This window comes from Trichosurus vulpecula, chromosome 2 (genome assembly GCF_011100635.1).
Source record: "Trichosurus vulpecula isolate mTriVul1 chromosome 2, mTriVul1.pri, whole genome shotgun sequence".
NCBI classification, from domain to species: domain Eukaryota; kingdom Metazoa; phylum Chordata; class Mammalia; order Diprotodontia; family Phalangeridae; genus Trichosurus; species Trichosurus vulpecula.
The window spans coordinates 371,572,593-371,591,163 of NC_050574.1; the positions used below are offsets into that span (position 1 = coordinate 371,572,593).

An 18,571-nucleotide genomic window follows, 5' to 3' on the forward strand; every position below is an offset into this window, starting at 1 on the left:
TCACTCACATGCGATAGCAGGCGCCATTGTTAATCGATCGATTACTGCGGCAGTTATCCCCGTTCAAGGCGGGGAAAGACGGGACGGGAGCGAAGTGCACACTTCTCACGCGGAAGGCCTCGTGAGACGGTACCGAGGGTTCTAGCTCTTTCTACCGTATGTACACGCTAAGGCGGGCAAAGGGCTAAGGTTCCTAAGCATGGGGGGCGGAGGGAGGGGAGGGGGAAGGGCGGTGTGAGCTGCCTTCCTGATTGGTGGCCGCCTTTGGGGAGGGCGGGAAGAGTGTTGATAGAAAGAGCGTTTTGATTGGCCGGACCGGAGCCGGGGAGGCGCGGAGTGACGGCAGTGCGTGCCCTTAAGTGAGCTACTGCGTAGCCTGCGGGTTAGCATTCCCCCCCCTCGCTCTTTGGGTCGTCCTGCTTTCCCCCGGCCGGCAGTCTATTTCTTCTCTACCGGCTTCCATCTCGGACGTGGAAGGGCCGCGCGCTCGCTTGCCCGTGAGATATGCTGAAGGCGGTGTGCGTTTTGAAGGGCGACGGCCCCGTGCAAGGCACGATCCACTTCGAGCAGAAGCAGGCAAGGGCATAACTAGGGGCGGGCGGATGGGTCCTGCCGTCCTCCCGGGGGACAGCGGCGGAGCTCCCTCCTTACCCGCCTCTGGCCCTCCCCTCCCCCCACCATCGCCTCCAGCCTCCTCTCCCCCTCCCCCACCTGCGCTTCGGGCCCCTGCCGCGGGCTTCTTGCTTCTTTGAGCCTCCTTCTAGGTCCGCTACCTCGGAGTGCCGGCCATGCCTTGGCATCCTGGCCGTACCTCGCTGTCCCCACGCCGCAGAAGGCGTGCCGGGGCGTGGGGCCAACGGGCCCGCGCTGGGTGCGCCTCAAGACTTTGCACCCCAGGGGAGCCGCGGGCGAGCTAGCGGTGCTTGCTGCTGAGCCTAAATGCTGAGTCATGGGGGGCGGGGAGGACTGGGGTGCACGCCAGAGCCAGGCGTGGGGAGGGGTCCCCTCGCCCCGGGGGGTAAGGAGCGGCCAGTCGCTTAGTTAGCATTTGTCAGACGCCTGCCAAGCGCCTGGCACCATCGGGGATGCCCAGAAGGTCCCGGGAAAGTCGCTGCTCCGCGGGAGCTCGTGCAAACCACTGCACAAACGAGACACCTGCGGGGCGAATCTGGGGAGAATAAAAGGGGACTTGGCTTCACGGAAGGAGGGAGACAGGGAAAAACGCCCGGAGTCGGGAGGTGGGGAGCAGCGAGGAGACCCGATGTCGGTCGCTGGATCGAGGATTCGGGGAAGGGGTGGGGGAGTGCAGTGTAGGAAGGGACCGAGTTATGCCGGATTTCCAAGGCTAACAAACACAGAAATTTATATTTTACCTGGAGGTGATGGGGAGCCGCTGGAGTTATTTGAATTGGGGAGGTGAATAAAGAAGCGAGCAAAGAAGTAGTGTCTCCCTTTTGAGGCTTGCTCCTGAGAAGAGGAAAAACTCGTTCTCGCCATTTTTCCTCGTTTAAGCAGTCTTAAGTCTCCTCCTCCTAATCCCCGTGAGAGACAGTTTGGGAACTTTGTTTTTTCGGTGATGATGGAGCAAGGCTGAGCATCCACACCTGCTTCCCTCTCTCTTCCGAGCCCCACCTGCCCTTCCTCCCTGGTGCAGTCTAGCAGCTACTAGGCTCCGGTGTTCCTCCCCCGCTCTCTTGGCCCCCAGGGCACGGGCGCCGCAACCCAGCTGAGCAGATAAGGGCAGATAACGTTTGAAGAGCGGTGAGAGCTGGGAGAAGAGTTAAGGGAGTTTAACCAAATGAACCTTCAGGAATTCGGCCCAATTTTGAGACTGTTCCTGCTCTTAATCTTACGGTTTCGAGTGGGGTGGTGTCTACGTTTGAAACATGTATTTGGATCACCCTAATACTGGTTAGAGAAGGACTAATGGTATGAAGTCATGTGAAGGGGTTTGAAAGTCAGGATCGGGGGAGAGAAGAGGAGTGGATAGGACGTTGGAGTCTAGGGTTCCTGGAGGATTGGACTGAGAAGAAAGGGAGTCTGCCCCAGGCATAACCTGTCAAAGGCAGGAGAAGGTAAGTTAAGATCAGGAGTTTAGTGCAGTTTGGCTGAGCGTGCATGAAGCAGATTATGATAGAAAATTGGAATAAGATTTCGGAGGGCTTGGAATGCTAGAATGTAGGTAGATTGTATTCTATAGGTCACTGATAGGAGTGAGATGGTTAGACCGGGCTGCTAGGAAGGTTAATTTGCAGGCATTGTGAAGGAGAACCAGGGACACCAAATAAAAGGATATTTTAATAGCTCGGGAGATAGGTAATGAGGACCTGAACATGGCAGTGGGAAAATTGAATGCAAAACATGTTGCAGAAGTAGGCGTAACAGGTTGGTAACTAAAGGGATTTAGGAGAGAAGAATGACACTAGGGTTTTAAGACTGGGCACCTGGAAGAATGGTAGTGCTATCATTAAAATGGGAAAGTTTAGAAAGAAGTGAGTGGGGTTTCAGAACATTTATAAACTTTCTGAAAGGAGTCCTTTTCATTGGACTAAATTTTCCTTGGTTTTTATCTGTCTCATCTTTCCATTCTACTTCTCTCTCTGCCCTTCATCTTCCTCCTTAAGCCTCAGTGAAGTATGAAGAAGCCAGTACTTCAGCATCACAGAGATTTTTTCCCTTGGGCTTTTTGTACACTTCAGTACCATATGGTCATTCTGCATTTCTTAACCTGTTTTCTCTTCGCAAGAAATCTATACACTACCAGGTCTGCATCCCAAAGAGAACAAAGAAAAAAGAAAAGGCCTAGGAATATTTATAGCAGCTTGTTTTATGGTGGCAAAAAATTGGAAATTGAGGGGATGCCCATCATTTGGAGAATTGGCTTAACAAGTTATGGTACGTGATTATGATGGAATACTTTTGTGCTATAAGAAGTGATGAGGGAGATGGTTTTAGAAAAACCTGGGAAGACTTAGATGAACTGATGCAAAGTGAAGTAAGCAGAACCAAGAGACCATTGTACGTAGTAACAGCAATATTGTAACAATGATCAACTGTGGAAAGATTTGACTGCTCTACCCAATGCAATGAGCCAAGACAATTACAAAGGACAAATAATGAAAAATACTATCAACCCCTAGAGGCAGAACTGATGACCTTTGAGTGCAGATTAAAGCATACGTTTTTCATTTTCTCTGTCTCTCTGGCAACCAGAATAATATGGAAATGTTTTGCTTGATTTTACATGTATAGTTGATATATTGCTTGCCTTCTCAATGGGTGGGGGAAGGACTGGAGGGACAGAGAGAATTTGGAACTCAAAATGTAAAAAAAAAAAATAATTTGAAAAACCTCAGAAATTTGTAAAGTAATATGTGGTCCCTTCTTATGGGTGAGGAAACTAAGGGGTTGTAGAGACTGTGACTTGCCCAGTTAGGAATTTGTAAGAAGTAAAGTCCATACTAGGATCATAGGTTTTAAAGCTGGAAGGTGGCTTAGAGATCAGTTAGCTAACCCCTTCATTTTATGGATGAGAACTTATTATTGACAGATGAAGCCCAAAGAGGTTACTGTAATTTATACGTGACACAGGTAGTAAGTAGGAAAGCTAAGATTCAAACCAGGTCTTCTGGCTCTAAATCCGATGTTTTTGAATACACACTGCTGGTTCTCTAGAATTTATGGCCTCTGATTTCATTTCACTCTTAGTTATGATTTACTGCTCCTGCTTCCTCCGTTATGAAGATAAATTTACATTCTACTTGTTGAAATGAAATTATGTAAACTGCTATGGCATGTTTATTTTTTATAGTATTTCTTTGGAACAGAGACTTGAAAAGGCCAAAATTATCTAGTGGACAAAAACCTTTTGAATTGAAGCTGTATATGTATAAGATGACTGGAAAAGTAGGAAGAGGCAGCCATGTTTTGAAGAACTATAAAAGCCCAAAAGAGCATTTTATATTTACTTCTGATCAAATTTTCATTTGATCTCATACTGTCTCTGGCAATACAAAGGTGAAAAATTACATAGGTCTTGCTTTTGAGAAGCTAATAATAATTTAATGGGGAAAAATTGTCACTTTTTAAAAATTAACATTTTTTCCCTCTCAGCCTCCATCTCCCCTCCAAGTTAACACAAGAAAAAGAAAATCCTCATAACAAATATACATAGTCAAAGCAAATTATTGCACTGGGCATGTCCAAAAATATGTCTCTTGTTCAGCATCTTGAGTCTATCACCACTGTCAGGAGGTAGGTAGCATGTTTCATCTGGAATCATGGTTTGTCATTGTATTGATCAGAGATCTCAAGTCTTTCAAAGTTGTCTTTTATATAAATTATGTTATTATATAATCATAAACTATTGTATAAAGTGAGTTCTGCTCATTCATCTTGAATCAGTTGATTCAGGTCTTAGGTTTCCCTGAAACTCCCTTTCTTTGTTTCTTATGGCATAATACAATTCCATTATATTCCTATACTGTAATTTGTTTATCCATTCCCCAGTTTATAGGCACCTCCTTAGTTTTCGCTACTACATAAAGATTTGCTATAATTTTTTTGTGCATATGGATCCTTTTCGTCCTTCTTTGACTTCCTGAGGGATATGGACCTATTGCTGGACCAATTCGACAGTTTTTATTTTCTATTTTTTTGGTCATCTTTTCCAGTCTAAATGGAAGATATAACCTCAGACTTGCTTTAATTTGTATTTCTTTAATGATTAGTGATTTGGAGCATTTTTTTTACACAGCTGCTGATAGAAATCTTCACTAAGGAGGTTGTACTAGAGCTGAGCCTTGAGGAAGAGAAGGCAGAGATGAGATTGTGTTCATTCTATATGAATGCACAGAGAATAGATGGTAATACAATTTAAAACTTGGCCTGTATAAAGTGGAATAATTCGAAATAAGGATAGAAATGTAGATTAGAATTAGATTGTAGAGGTTTAAATGCTTGTAATTATTCCTATTATGTAATAAGAAACCATTGAAAGTTTTTGGAAATGGGTGAAAAGAAAATGAGGTCAGAACTGTACATTTAGTAAGATTATTTTGGTAGCAGTGTAGATTGGGATGAAGGATGAGGAGGAAGCAGCTACATAGTAAGAAAAGTTCAGGGAAGAGTTAATGAGACCCTGATTTACAGTGGTGTCAATATGAACAGATAGGGGGAATTTATGTTTGAGAGAAATTGAAAGTATAATTGGCAGCACTGTCAAATGGGTTGAACTCTAAAATATGTTTTATAGCTTCATAAATTGATCTTTTGGAGCCTTTGCTAGAAATTTTAGTGGCCTTTACGTTCATTTTGAGGAATAGTTTCACTTCTCAGAGAAAGAAATCAAAGAAATTATATGCTTCTCCAAGTACTTAGTGAATGTTGGTTTTATCAGTGTTGTTTTTTGTAACAGTAGTACTAACACAGAGGAGTCCCATCTTCAAGGCCTTGTGAGAATAGAAAAAGCCCAGGTTTGATGCCCTCCCTTGAGTTAATTTCAGTAAGTGTTTATTGAGCTAGGCACTGTAGATGCAAAGAAAAAACAATGGGCTCCATTTTTAAGCAAATCACATTTTACTCTCTACATGCTCTGACTAATAAGAGAAATGCCAGTCAAAACAATTCCAAGGCTTTATCTCACACCCATTAAATTATCAAAGATGACAAAAGATGGGAATAATCATTGTTGAAGAAGTTGTAGAATGGTAGGCACATTGTGTATTGTTGATGAAGCTACGACTTTGTACAACTATTTTGGAAAGCAGTTTGGATTTATGCAAAGTGGCTAAAATATTCATACTCTTTGAGCCATATTCCACTATTTGACATATACCCCAGAGATAATGACTAATAAAAAGGAAGTCCCTATATACACCAAAATATTTATAGCAGTATTTTTTGTTTTATGAAAGAATTGTAAACAGAAGATGTCCATTGATTGGGGAATGGCTTGAAGGGACTTCATTAAGTTCATTCGCCTCGTTTTAGAGTTGAAGAAACTGAGGGACAGAGAAGTTAAATGATTTGGCTAGATCACACTGATAATAAGTATAGGAGGTAGGATTTGAAACCAGGTCTTCCTGACTCTGGTGCCCTGTCATTCAGCAGGCTATTTAATAAGACTTTATCATATGTGTCAAGAGTAACACATCTACCCCCAAAACTGTAATTGGTAGACTGACTGAAAGGCAGCCATTGTATGCCATAATCATTATGGAAAATTAAAATCTCGCAGACTGAAACTTCGATATTCTTTCACAAGATTTCCTTGATAGCCTTAATATTGTTAAATAGTAACTCTCTGATTTGTCTAATAATGCAGCTATATGCTGGCAGAGGGGTTGAAATAAGGAGGAAAGATGGGAACCCTTGCTTTGCTTTTAACTACTTTGATCTATTGGAAAGAGTGTTAGAGTTGAAGTTAGATGATTCGGAGTTGAGGCCTGATTGTCATTTGTATGCCACTTCTCAGCTGTATTAAATCACTTCTCTGAACTGCAGTAAACTTTAATGAACCATACATGTAGTGGGAGAAGCAGTATGGTGTAGAGGAAAAAATGCTGGATTTGGAGTTTGGACCAAGATTCAAATCCTGAGTCTGCCACTTATTACACGTGTGACCTTGGGCAGGTTAAACTTTCTGTGCCTCAGTTTTTCATCTGTAAAATGAAAGATTTGGATTAGATAATTTCAAAGGTTCATTCCACTTCTAAATTGACATGCCTATGATGGCTTTCTGTTTCATTTTGTCTCTCCATCCCCAGTGCCTAGCACAGAGCGAGCTTTTAATGAATTAAATATTTAAAAGTGTAATGTTTGTACTGAGAAGTAATATGTCATAGTGCATAGAGAGCTAGGGTTAAGTCCCAATAATGACAAACTGGCTGTGTAATCTAGAGCAAGCCACTTACCCTTGCCCATCTGCCTTGATAAATGGAATTTCTTCACTAAGACTCACCTACACTAATAAATTACAAGTCCAGTTAAAACAAAATATAATAAGACAAAAACTTAACAGGCTTTCTGTGAGAAAAGCAATTCATAAATGTGAGCTATTCTGCTAGAAAGACAAAGAAGTTTAAGGCTTATCCACATTTAGGCTCAGCAGTGTGGGAAATACCTTTTTAATAAATCTAAACCAAAATAGCTATCTTGTCATCCTCCACTAAAGCAGCACATTAATACCTTATGGTATGGCTATAACCTTAGTTCTCAATGAAGTGCTGGGGGAGCACAAGAATCTGGCAGTTGAGGAACGTCAAGCTGGGAGCCTGAGTGAGGACTGATGACTGTTTTGTTTAAGGACCAAGCTAGCTAAGGCCATAAAACCTCTCAAAGATACGTGTAAGTTATAGAGGAGTTGTGATCTGCATTTGTCTAGGTAGTACCCATGCTAATGAAATCACAGATCTTTTGAAGCATTGCCATCAAATCCATCTCCAGACAAGTTTGGTGAGTACATAGTCACAAATGGGAAATTGAAATGGGCTTTCTTGTTGATAGGCATGGCCTTTGCCCAAGCAGCATATCTAAGACAACTTGGGAAAGGAAAAAGAAAGAAATGGCAGAAGTTGAAGACTTGATTTCAGCTACCTCTTCCCTACCTTCTAGACCAAAGTTTTGTTAATTCATCATGGGATTTCGTAAGGCATCTCAGGCTAGAGTACTTAAATGTATGCACTTAAAATTTAAATGCTAACACCAGTTGATAGTTAATCATGCAAGCTTCTCTGCAGTTTTTGTTTGTTTTTTAAATTACAGGGCTCTGGCCTTCCTGGAAAAGGTTACAATTTAGTAAGTTGTGATAATATCAGTTATCTCACATCCATCAATCTTAGGTTATACAAGTGCTAACTTTACTAATGAAGAGGTGAGGCTCTGAGAGGTTAGATTATTTAGCTTGAAGTCACGCAACTAATATGTAGTCTTTCATGGCTTTTGACTGCTCTTCCCCCATGCCTGGAATCCAGGCCCCTCTCACTGCCCTCTCCTGGCTTCCTTCAAGATTCTATTCAAATTGCACCTTCTTCAAAAGGCCTTTCCAGAATTGAAGGGATGCCCATCAATTGGGGAATGGCTAAAGAAGCTGTGGTATATGATTGTAATGGAATATTATTGTGCTATAAGAAATGACAAGCAGGATGATTTCAGAAAAACCTGGAAAGACTTACATGAACTGATGTAAAGTGAACAAAACCAGGAGAACATTGTACACAGTAACAGCAATGTTGTTCAATGAAGAACTGTGAATGACTTAGCTGCTCTCATCGATGCAGTGATCCAACACAATCCCAAAGGACTAGTTATGAAGCATGTCTGTCTCCAGAAAAAGAACTGATACTGTTTGAATACAGATTGAAACATGCTATTTTTCACTTTATTCCTTTCATTTCTTTCTTTTATTTGAATCTTCTTGAACACAGTGACTAATAAGGAAATGTTTTAAATAATTGCACATATATAACCTGTATCTGATTGCTTACTGGCTCAGGGAGGAGGGACGGAGGAATAGAATTTGGAACTCAAAACTTAAAAAATGTATAACATTTTAAAAAAGACCTTTCCAGGTTACCCCCAGTGTTAGTGCCTTCCATCTGAGATTACCTCTCATGTACATTGTATGTGTCTTGTTTTCACATAGTTTACATGTTGTGTCCCTGACTTGGATATATGAGCTCCTTAACTGATCCTTTGTGTCTCAGCACTTAGCGTGGTGTCTGGCAAGCAGTAAGTGCTTATAGATATATCCTTGTTGATTGATTGACAAAGCTGGGGACTTAGGGCAGACGAGTCTGCCCAAAATAGATGGCTCTGTCTATATGAATCTTCTCTTTGTCAAGTAGCTCCAGCACTGCAGAGTGTCTATTTTGTATTTAGATAAAAGGAACCATTTTCTAAACTTTGCTTTGTTCCAACTATCTATGGTATCATAGTTGCCAGCATGGCATATGTCCATGAGTTAAAATAAAATTTAATATAACTTGATTAATCTGTGGTTTGGGTTGTCAGGGGGATAAAGTTATTAAAAAAGAAAAACCCGAAGGGCTTCCATGTGAAAACAGAAGAAAAGGAACCTGAAGCATCCTAATTTATGTCAAAAGTTTAGAGGGTAGAGAAATGTCATGGAGAAGTGAAAAGGAAAAAAGACAATTTAACATTTCATGCTGGGAAGCAGACAGTCCTTCTGAAAGAGGAGGGAGATACTGTTTGTCCCCTGAGGAATGATGATATTTAGTCTGGGTGATCTCGTGTGAGAGATCATCCGGGAAGGGTCAGAGAGAGAATAGTAATGGTTGGTGACTCCCCTTCAGAGGTATTGAGGCAGCTGTTTGTTCTTTATATTCTTGGAGTATATCCAAGACATCATAGAATCTTCCAAACCTGATGACTGTTAACTACTTCTTGTCATTAATTTGACCCCAAATACCAGAAAGAATCAAGGAAATATTACTAAAGATTATGACATCTTGGGCAAGAATGTTAAAGATTAAAGATAAAGCATAAGTTGTGCTTTGATGATTGTTGCCTATTGAAGTCGGTGGTTTCAGAAGAGAGGAAGATTGGAAAGTGAATGGCTGGTTAAGAAGTATCTGAGATTTGGATTTCTGGAATTCTGTGTGAGATATTAGGAAAGACAGGCTTCTGGTAAGTGGTAGAGTACCCGGAATAAGGATGCATTTGCCAAGAGTCTTACAAATCTAAACAAGAGGGTTTTAAACCAAAAAGGAAGGGAGAAGGACAAAACTTACATGTATGTCACTTACATATAAATTAGCTAAAATGGAGGAAACAGAACAGCAGGAGACACACCCACAAATTTAGACAAAATCTAGTATAGAAGCCAGCAATAAAACCCTTGGCCTCAGATGTATATGTTAAATGCACAAGTTATAGGTAACATTTGAAAGCAATCTATCACATTACTGGAATAACGCTTTGAAAGTGTATACTGTTATTCAACATGAATAGGTTAGGTCAAGAGGCAGAGTAGTATTGTACTTTAGAAGATATATTGCAGAGAGGAAAGCTTAAGAACCGGAATCACGGAGAATGAGTGAAAACAAATGTTAAGTGATAACTATTGTTCAACTTTTAAACAGCCTGGATAGAAATATAAGGAATTTGGGAAATAGATCACAACCCTGTTACACGTAAGTATAACTGTAATTACCTGGACATCTGCTAGAGTTTTGTCTCTACCCAGAGCAAAACTGCTGATAATTTTTGACTTAATGCTAATCTCATCCTTCAAAACATGTAGTAGGACCAACAAGGAGAAATTATATTCTGGATCCAGTTGTCACTGGAGGAATTTATTATATGGAAATTATGGGAATCTTAAAGGGAAGTGACCCATAACCCACACAGAATATAGGAGAGCAGATTTGTGAGAAGATGGGTAGCATCTCATTTAAAACTATTGGGAGACTAAAATTTTATTTAGAAGGATGCTGGCATAAATTGATTCAGGCTATTGCCTTTCCCCCACAAGCTGTGCTGTTTTTTCAAATACTCTACTCCCTTCTGCCTTTTTTAAAGAAAGCGGTTCCCATATCTGATCTTCTATGTCTAGAATTTTCCAGGGTAGCAACTTCAGACTTCCTAGATGTTAAGTCACAAGCAGAGAAAGAGAGGGAAACTGATCACACCCACTTGAGTGAGACTTTGCCCTGTCTGTCACTCTTAAGCATCATTGACCTGCCTGAATACGTGGAGTGATACTGGATCTAGGAGTCCCACTCTGGGACCCCACCTGTTGAACTGGTCATGTTGAGAGCTTGGTGTAATCATGTGCTAAGTCCTGGCATCAGCCTCTTGGTAAGATCTTCATGAACTTCCTCCTCCCACTCTGTCATGCCTAAGGCCTCCTGACTATTTCCCTGACTGTATCTCTCCCCTAGTTTCCTTGGAGGTATCTGTCTTGGCCCTAGTTTGCTTAGATTTTAGTAAAAGCATTGGACATGAAAATGTCATTTTTGTGGACTAGAGACAAAGGTACAGTACATGGGAATTTGTTGAATGGCAAATTTCAGAATAGTAACTAATAATTGTTTGGTGTCATCTTGGAAGGACTTCTTCAGTGCACTGCCCAAGGTATCTGTGTTTGGCCCTGTGTTGTTTTATATTTTTATCAGTGACTTGGGTATAGGACATTATAGATGTCATTCTTCTGTAGGTAACCCAAAGCTTGGACTTGGAGGCATAGCTAACATTATAGATGTGGTTTATCCAAACTTTCTACGCTTTTTAAAAATGTTGTATATTTCTTAAAGTTTATTTTTACGTTATATACATGTACTGCTGTAATAGTAACGTGTTATAAATCATATACGAATGAAAAGCTATTAAGTGCTTTTGTTCAGTTGTTTTCAATTGTGTCTGACTGTGCACGACCCCATTTGAGATTTTTTTGGCAAAGATGCTGGAGTGGTTTGCCATTTTCTTTTCCAGCTTATTTTGCAGATGAGGAAGTGAGCCAAACAGGGCTAAGTTGCACAGCTAGTAAGTATCTGAGGCCAGATGTGAACTTAGGAAGATGAATCTTTCAGACCCCAGGCCCAGCCCTCTATCCACTGCACCACTTAGATGCCCCTCTTATTAAATGCTTACTATCTTCTAAATGCTAGGAATACAAATAGAAAAATTGAGGCAATCTCTACCTCTCAGGGTGCTCACTTTAACTGGGGGGGAAACAGCATAGGAATTCAGTTACAGGATTGATGACTAGGCCCAGAAGTCCCAAGGCTATTGTTGTTTGTCCTTAATTCTCGAAGTGGACCTATGACATCAGGAAAAGTGATGTCCTGACTTGCAAATGAACTGGATTTAAGTGAAGGAGGGCTGTGCAAAGTCACACCAATGGCAAGATATAGATCAGGACAACTAAAGGTGGCCCTGGTTCAACGGGAGGACCTTGACCTTTTTAAGCTAAGATCTATCCCAGGTCTCAGATTGTCTGAGGAAACACCCATTCAGTGATTAAGGCTAGGTGAGAAGTGAGGCAAAAAATGGCCTCTTTTTACCTACTTAAAAAAAATCAATTTGGGAGGGGAAGACCCTCAGGATTTCTGGCCAGAACAGAAACAATTACTATTTGCACTCACTCTGAGCCAACAAAACCCAAACAATCCTAAAGGCTATAGTGATGGTGTGAATGGCAGGGCTCAGGGTCCTTTAGCTATGTTAGTAGGTCAGGTGCAATTGCTGGAGTTGTGAAGTTCTGGCAGGGCAAATGGTAAGGCATGATGGTTTTCCACCTCACTGGAAGGAATAAGTTTAGTGCCTCACACCTCATTCAAGTTGTTGTGAACCCATCAAGCAGTCTGGCCAGTGTCTAGGTGGTCTAAGAAAGAGGGGGGAAGGCATATTTGTAGATTCAGATAACCACCATAGTTTGTTGAATCAGGGAACTGACAGTCCAAATCTTTGCTTTAGCAAATTCACTTTGTCAGCTCTGTGGAGGATAAATTGGAGTGGAGTGGAGACTGCAGGTAGGAAGACCAATTAGAAGAATATTGTAATAGTCCATGGGAGAGGTGTAGAATAGGGAAAGATGGGATGTTGTAGAGTAAAGTCAACTTACTGATTCTGTATAGTGAATAAAAGACAATGACACTGAGGTTGTAAATCTGGAAGCCTAAAAGGGTCGTGGAGTCTTCAAGAGTAATTCAGAAGAACGGTGTGTTTGAGGTGTCGCCAAGACCTGCACTTTGGAGACATTACACTAGATGACAAAGTCAGACTCCAAAAAAGACCTTGACAGGATAGAAACATTGGGAATGAATCTCAAAGGAAGAGACTCTTGGTGAGAGGTTGGAGGTGAATAGGCCCTCTATCATAGCCACCAAGGCTTAGTAATGCTACAGGAAGGGCTGCCAGAAACTTCTGAAATGATGTGCCTTTCCCCTCACAAGCCTGACTTTTATAAAAACTAGTATTTTAGTCTAAATTATATGTCAAGCATTTTGTTTGGATTTTCAGACTTTTATATGCAGAGTGTATAAGATATTGGGACTGGAAGCCACCTGAAGTCATCTTATTCAGTACCTCTATTTTATTGAAAATTAAACTTGAGTCCTTTCTGAAGTGAATTCAGAGCTCTTGACATCAAACTCAATGTTTTGCCTTTTCCCTCCACTAATCCTGTAAGTTTTAACCTTCCTAAAACTAGTTCACCTATATCGCTTTAATACAAAAAACCAAAATGGCTCCTCACTGACCATAGTCTAGTTGACTTAAGAGATACTTCATACCTGACAACAAAAATTTACTGGTTCCTTATCAGTACCGTGGGTACCCTGTAGCAGAATCACTGTTAGAAAATTAAAATAGCTGGTTAATCAATAAACATTCTGTCAGTATGGTGTTGAACAAAGGAATCTTTCAGATGACTTGTTAATTCAGTTATTTCAAACTAATCAAATCTTTCTTTGAATAAAGGCTGGGGAGCCTGTGGAAATCAAGGGAAGCATTACAGGATTAGCTGAAGGAGATCATGGATTCCATGTCCATGAATTTGGTGATAACACTCAAGGTACGTTTTTAAATTTATGTGCAGTTTGTTGGGCCACTGTCAGAGGAATGCAAGTGTAGCACTGTCCCTGTTTTGTCTTGCAGTGGACACTTACATAGGTAAAATAAAATTTAAATAAATATTAAAATTGGTCTTACTTGGTTGATGAGAATGGAAGGTCAAAAAAGCCAACCTTATATATATATAAAGCATAGCAGCTCTGATGATTTGGTTGTCTGAAAACATTTTTTATCTTTCTTAGCACCACGGCTGGCTATTCATCTGTAAGCAGCATTCAATGAAGGAAAGTGGAGAGGGGTATCAGAGCGATTTTCTGTGTCACTTTCCTCAGTTTCTCATGTGTGCCTTTTATTCCTTTCATAATATGCTTAGTAGACAGAAACGTCCTCAATCTGTCTAAAACAAATTATTCCACTATTGCTTTAGAATGAGTTGGCTTCTAGTTTGGAATTGGATGAAGGGTAATTGAATAAAGAACTTAAAACCACAAAACTTTATCTAGAGAACTTATACCTCCTAGTAAAGATATCTTCTTTTAACTTCATTATGGAACTTCATCGTCACAAAATTAGCTCAGTATGATCAGAGATCAGTGTTAAATTGTTCTACGTATTTTGTTTCTCTGTTCACTTGACTGCTGTATTTATTGTACTTTTAAATGTTTGACAATTTGAATAGGAAAAGGAGTATCCATTTGCAAGCCAAGTTAATCCATTGAAAAAAATACCTTTCCTTAAACCATTCTGGCTTATCAGTTACTTCTTGGTTGAAGTTTTAGCTTCCCCAAAGGGAGGTTACACAGCGCTGCCTAGTGGTCTACATGTTATATATAGACCATGTCCAAAGTTAATGGAAGAGCCTTAGTCAGAGAAGTTGTAGTTAAAGTGGTAGCAGTTACAGGTGTCTTAGGCCTAACAGCTGCTAGAAACTCCTGAACATAAGGAGATGGTGTTTCCCTTCTTACCTCAGTGGCACAGTTCTTCCTGCTGTCAAATTTGATGTTTATGGGAAAAGTCTGGTCAACTGTCCTCTAAATTAGCTCATTATTTGGAAAAGTATAAGAACCATTTGCCTTCTTGGTACTTTGATTTCATGTTAGAAGTTCCTTATCTTACATGAAAAAGTTGAAGCCCAGTAAGGTAAAAATACTTGGCCTAAAGTTAAGTGATAGAAGGGATTTAATAATTCTACTTTATATACCAAGCTATTACTCAAGCTATAGTTGTTGAGGAATCATTTCAGTTGTGTCCAAATCTTTGTGACCCCCATTTGGGGTTTTCTTGGCAAAAATTCTGGAGTGGTTTGCCATTTCAAGTTATGTTAGTCTAGGGGGAAAAAGCCCAATAAATAAGTTGGGTTAAGAAAGATCATACAATCCATGGTGTATTTAATAGGGAAGAATTAAACCAAATGGAGTTGTGAGACAATGTTGAATCTTGAGATAAGAGGTCTTCACAATATGGTTTCGTTAAAGATAGTCATGTGTTCAAATGATTTTTAATGAGTTATAACGGTGCTTTCATTTGAATGGATAACAAGATTAGAAACAAATTTTACTTCTTTGAAATAGTGACTAATATCTACCTTTTTTGGATCATTTAACTATCAAGTGTTGAAAAATACTTAAAAGGAATTTGGCAAGAAAGTTGAAAGTTTTCAAAAAGAAAAACTATATGGATTTTTCTTCCTTGATAAAAGTGATGTGTGAACTTGAACTTAAAAAGGAATTCTGCATTTTGGTGGGTAACTATTACACAATATTTTGGATAATTCTATTTCAGTAACTTTGCTTATGAACAGTTTGTGTGATTAGATCTTTATAGAAGTAGTAATTGGTTTTGAAGTCTTGATTATAGTTTCTTTTTACTAACAGGATGTACCAGTGCAGGTGCTCACTTTAATCCTCATTCCAAAAAACATGGTGGACCAGATGATGATGAAAGGTAAGTGAGAAAACCTGTCAGGTTTATTGAGATCTCTTGATTTGTAAAATAGAGTTGGATTCAGGCCTCCAAAGGTCTTGTTTCTAGAATCTATCTGCCTTTGTCGAACTAACGTAATGGTGAATTTCCACTTAGCGCTACAGGATAGGAGTTCTGAGAGTGTTCTTTCCACCTCCTGGCCTTCCACCTAGCACAGCATTACAAATGCATCATTTCTCCCCCATTTTCAGTGTAGTGTTGGGGTCACTAAAACGTTCACAAATGGGAGCACAAATTAAGAGGGCTTTGTTTTTATCATGTTTATTTAATACAGAACACAATGTCAAATGAAACAGAGGAAATGACATGAATATATAGTATTGTCAGACATTAGAATAAACCAACCACCATTTTTAAAGCATGGGGGAGGGAGGAAATCTGTGAACATCAAGGCCTAATTGATGAAACTACTTAATACCATTCGAACTGGATAAAATTTCCAATTTTTCCTGGGAATCTTAGGAAAAGTAGATGGTTTAAAAGGAAAATAGTCACAAGATTCAGTCATATAAGGACTGACTTGATGTATCAGGGTAAGAACCTTAATAATTCACTACTTATTCATAGGATAAACTAAACTATGATCAATAGTTCCTTCTCTTGGTTATTGGGAAGAATCTATAATCACTTTCACATTTCCCCTTCTCTTTTCCCTCCCCCCCAAAAAGAAAAACCTTCCACCTAATGTTACTTTGTCTTTTTAAAGTAAAGTTTGACTAGATTAGTTGAAGATTTTTTTCCAATATTACTTTTTTTTCAGCTTTTAACTCCTATATCTGGCTAATTACCCTTGTTTGATCAATGCTTATTTGACCAAATACAAGAAGTAATTTCATCCTGGCAGACAGGGTCTGACTTTAAACTTGGAAACATTTGGTTGGAACTCAAGATTGCTTGTTTGTGATCCATAGGCATGTTGGAGACCTTGGCAATGTGACTGCTGGCAAAGATGGTGTGGCAACAGTGTCTATTACTGATCGTGTAATTCAACTTTCAGGACCAATGTCTGTCATTGGTCGTACTATGGTGGTAAGTGTTAAAATATCAAGGGTTTGTGTGTGCACATGTGCACCTTTCCTAATACATATAGGCCTTGTGGTCCTGGGTATGTCATATTTAACCTTTGAGTGCTGTAAGCAGCTCTGTGAAACTAAAAGGTGCTGACCTGCATTATTAGAGGGAGTTCCTTCATACACAAGACCAGCCACCCCAACTCTTAAAGATTCTTAGTAATGAGACTGAGACCCATGTTTTAACTTGGCTTTATAAATTCAGCAATTAAAATTATGCTAAAATCAATGTTCACAGTGAAAGGGAACAAAAACAATGACCCTGGTCACTGTGCTATAGAGGTTAAATGCTAATTCTTCCCCATTCAATATCAGAGGTAAATTGTTAGTCTTAGAAAATTAAATGTTGGGTCGTGAGGGTGGGGGTAGGTATAGAAAAGAGAACTGACTGTCCTGGATCTGAATTAAAATACCAAGCCATTTTGAAACTTTGGGGATCTGTTATATCTTAATGCCATAGTTAAATACCCAAATAATCAAATTTTGCCCTTTAATCTGCCAATAATCAATTTCTTCCCTCCCCTCTCCCACTTTTTTTTTTAACAAGTCTTTTGACTGCATTGGTTGCCACATTGCTCAAAATAGGGGGAGGTACTACTCCATTTCACTTCTAGATCTAAGAATGCAAAAAAAATCCATATTGATATAGTTAAATGTAAGAAATCAGAATGAATAAAAATATTCTTTCAGATAGTTTGGGGGATATCTCTGGACACTGTTCTGCTATGCTGTCTCAACATTTTGATAGAATTTGAGCCCAATTTGACTTGTTCCCTCAATTTGTATTTGATATATAGTGCAAACAGTATTAGAAAATCATTATAATTTCTTTGGTATTATGGAAGTCTAGGATCAATATGCTCTAGATTTTTAGCTTAATTTCCTTTATTATAATAGTAAACTGCCTAGGACAGAATCTTATTTAGGTATACCACAACACAGCCTATAACATAAATCCTGTTAAATGTTACAGGCTTGTTTTCCTAAAAAAAGTTACCATATATATATTTGTGTTCATTAATCACTAAAGGTTCACTTGACATGCCCCTTGACCTATGTACATGAGGGTCTTACCTCTCAGGGATTAGGGAGAAAAAGATAACGTGTGTAGTAGCCACTTAGGACACAGTTTAATTTTCTTACAATGCCTTTTTTTTTTTTTAACCTAGGTCCACGAGAAACCTGATGACTTGGGCAAAGGGGGAAATGCAGAGAGTGAAAAGACTGGAAATGCTGGACCTCGCCTAGCTTGTGGCATAATTGGGATTGCTAAGTAAATCATTTTCCTAGGATATAGCTCAGGTTCCTAGGAACACAAAGATGTGGATGATTACATGTAGAAACATACTTGGCAAGACCATTAAACACTAATCCTAAGTCAAAGCTTGTGTGAAACTTTAATTGCTTTGTTCAAATATCCCCAGTGCATATTTGTATAAAATTTCATACAACCTATGATTAAAATACAGCAGTGACTGTGGAATATTGTTTCTGGGAATTAAACTTAGTTGTCTGGCATAATTTTGTTTAAACTTAAACTTAAGGCTGGTCTCAAAGATTAGACAGGCAAATATTTCTTAAAAGTGAGCTGTGCTGGAATAGTTCAGAGTAGAGTTTAGCTCCCTTATTAGGCCTTGGGAAAGTTGATATCAAGTATCTTTTGTGTGGCAAATTTAACGAGTCAAGACAGGGATATGTGTATTGTTTATAACTAATTTCCTTTTTAAAAAAAACCCTGAGAAACCTGTTTCTAGCAGCTGGCTCATAATGGACCATGTTTAGGTCCAATAAAAAGATAGTTTTCTTGGACAAAGAGTATATCCTCCTGCCATGGCTTAAGACAAGATAATGTGGTGTTCTAGCATGAAACAAACAGCTTTTAAACACAGGTGGCAAAATTTCTACTTTTTCTCCATTTATTTACAATTGGGTTAAGCCAAAATCTAAGTCTTAAAACCATATTGGCTAAGAGTAAGAAACTT

At 39.6% G+C, this 18,571-nt stretch overlaps 1 protein-coding gene across 1 annotated transcript; it reads left to right on the top strand.

Annotated features, from left to right (window-relative positions):
* The first annotated feature begins 308 nt into the window (after positions 1 to 308).
* SOD1 (superoxide dismutase 1) lies at positions 309 to 18,092 on the top strand. Its single transcript, XM_036743394.1, has 5 exons — positions 309 to 576; positions 13,444 to 13,537; positions 15,411 to 15,480; positions 16,431 to 16,548; positions 17,759 to 18,092. The coding sequence occupies exons 1-5, from the start codon at positions 505 to 507 to the stop codon at positions 17,864 to 17,866; spliced, it is 462 nt and encodes a 153-aa protein (XP_036599289.1). The 5' UTR covers positions 309 to 504; the 3' UTR covers positions 17,867 to 18,092.
* The last annotated feature ends 479 nt before the right edge of the window (positions 18,093 to 18,571 follow it).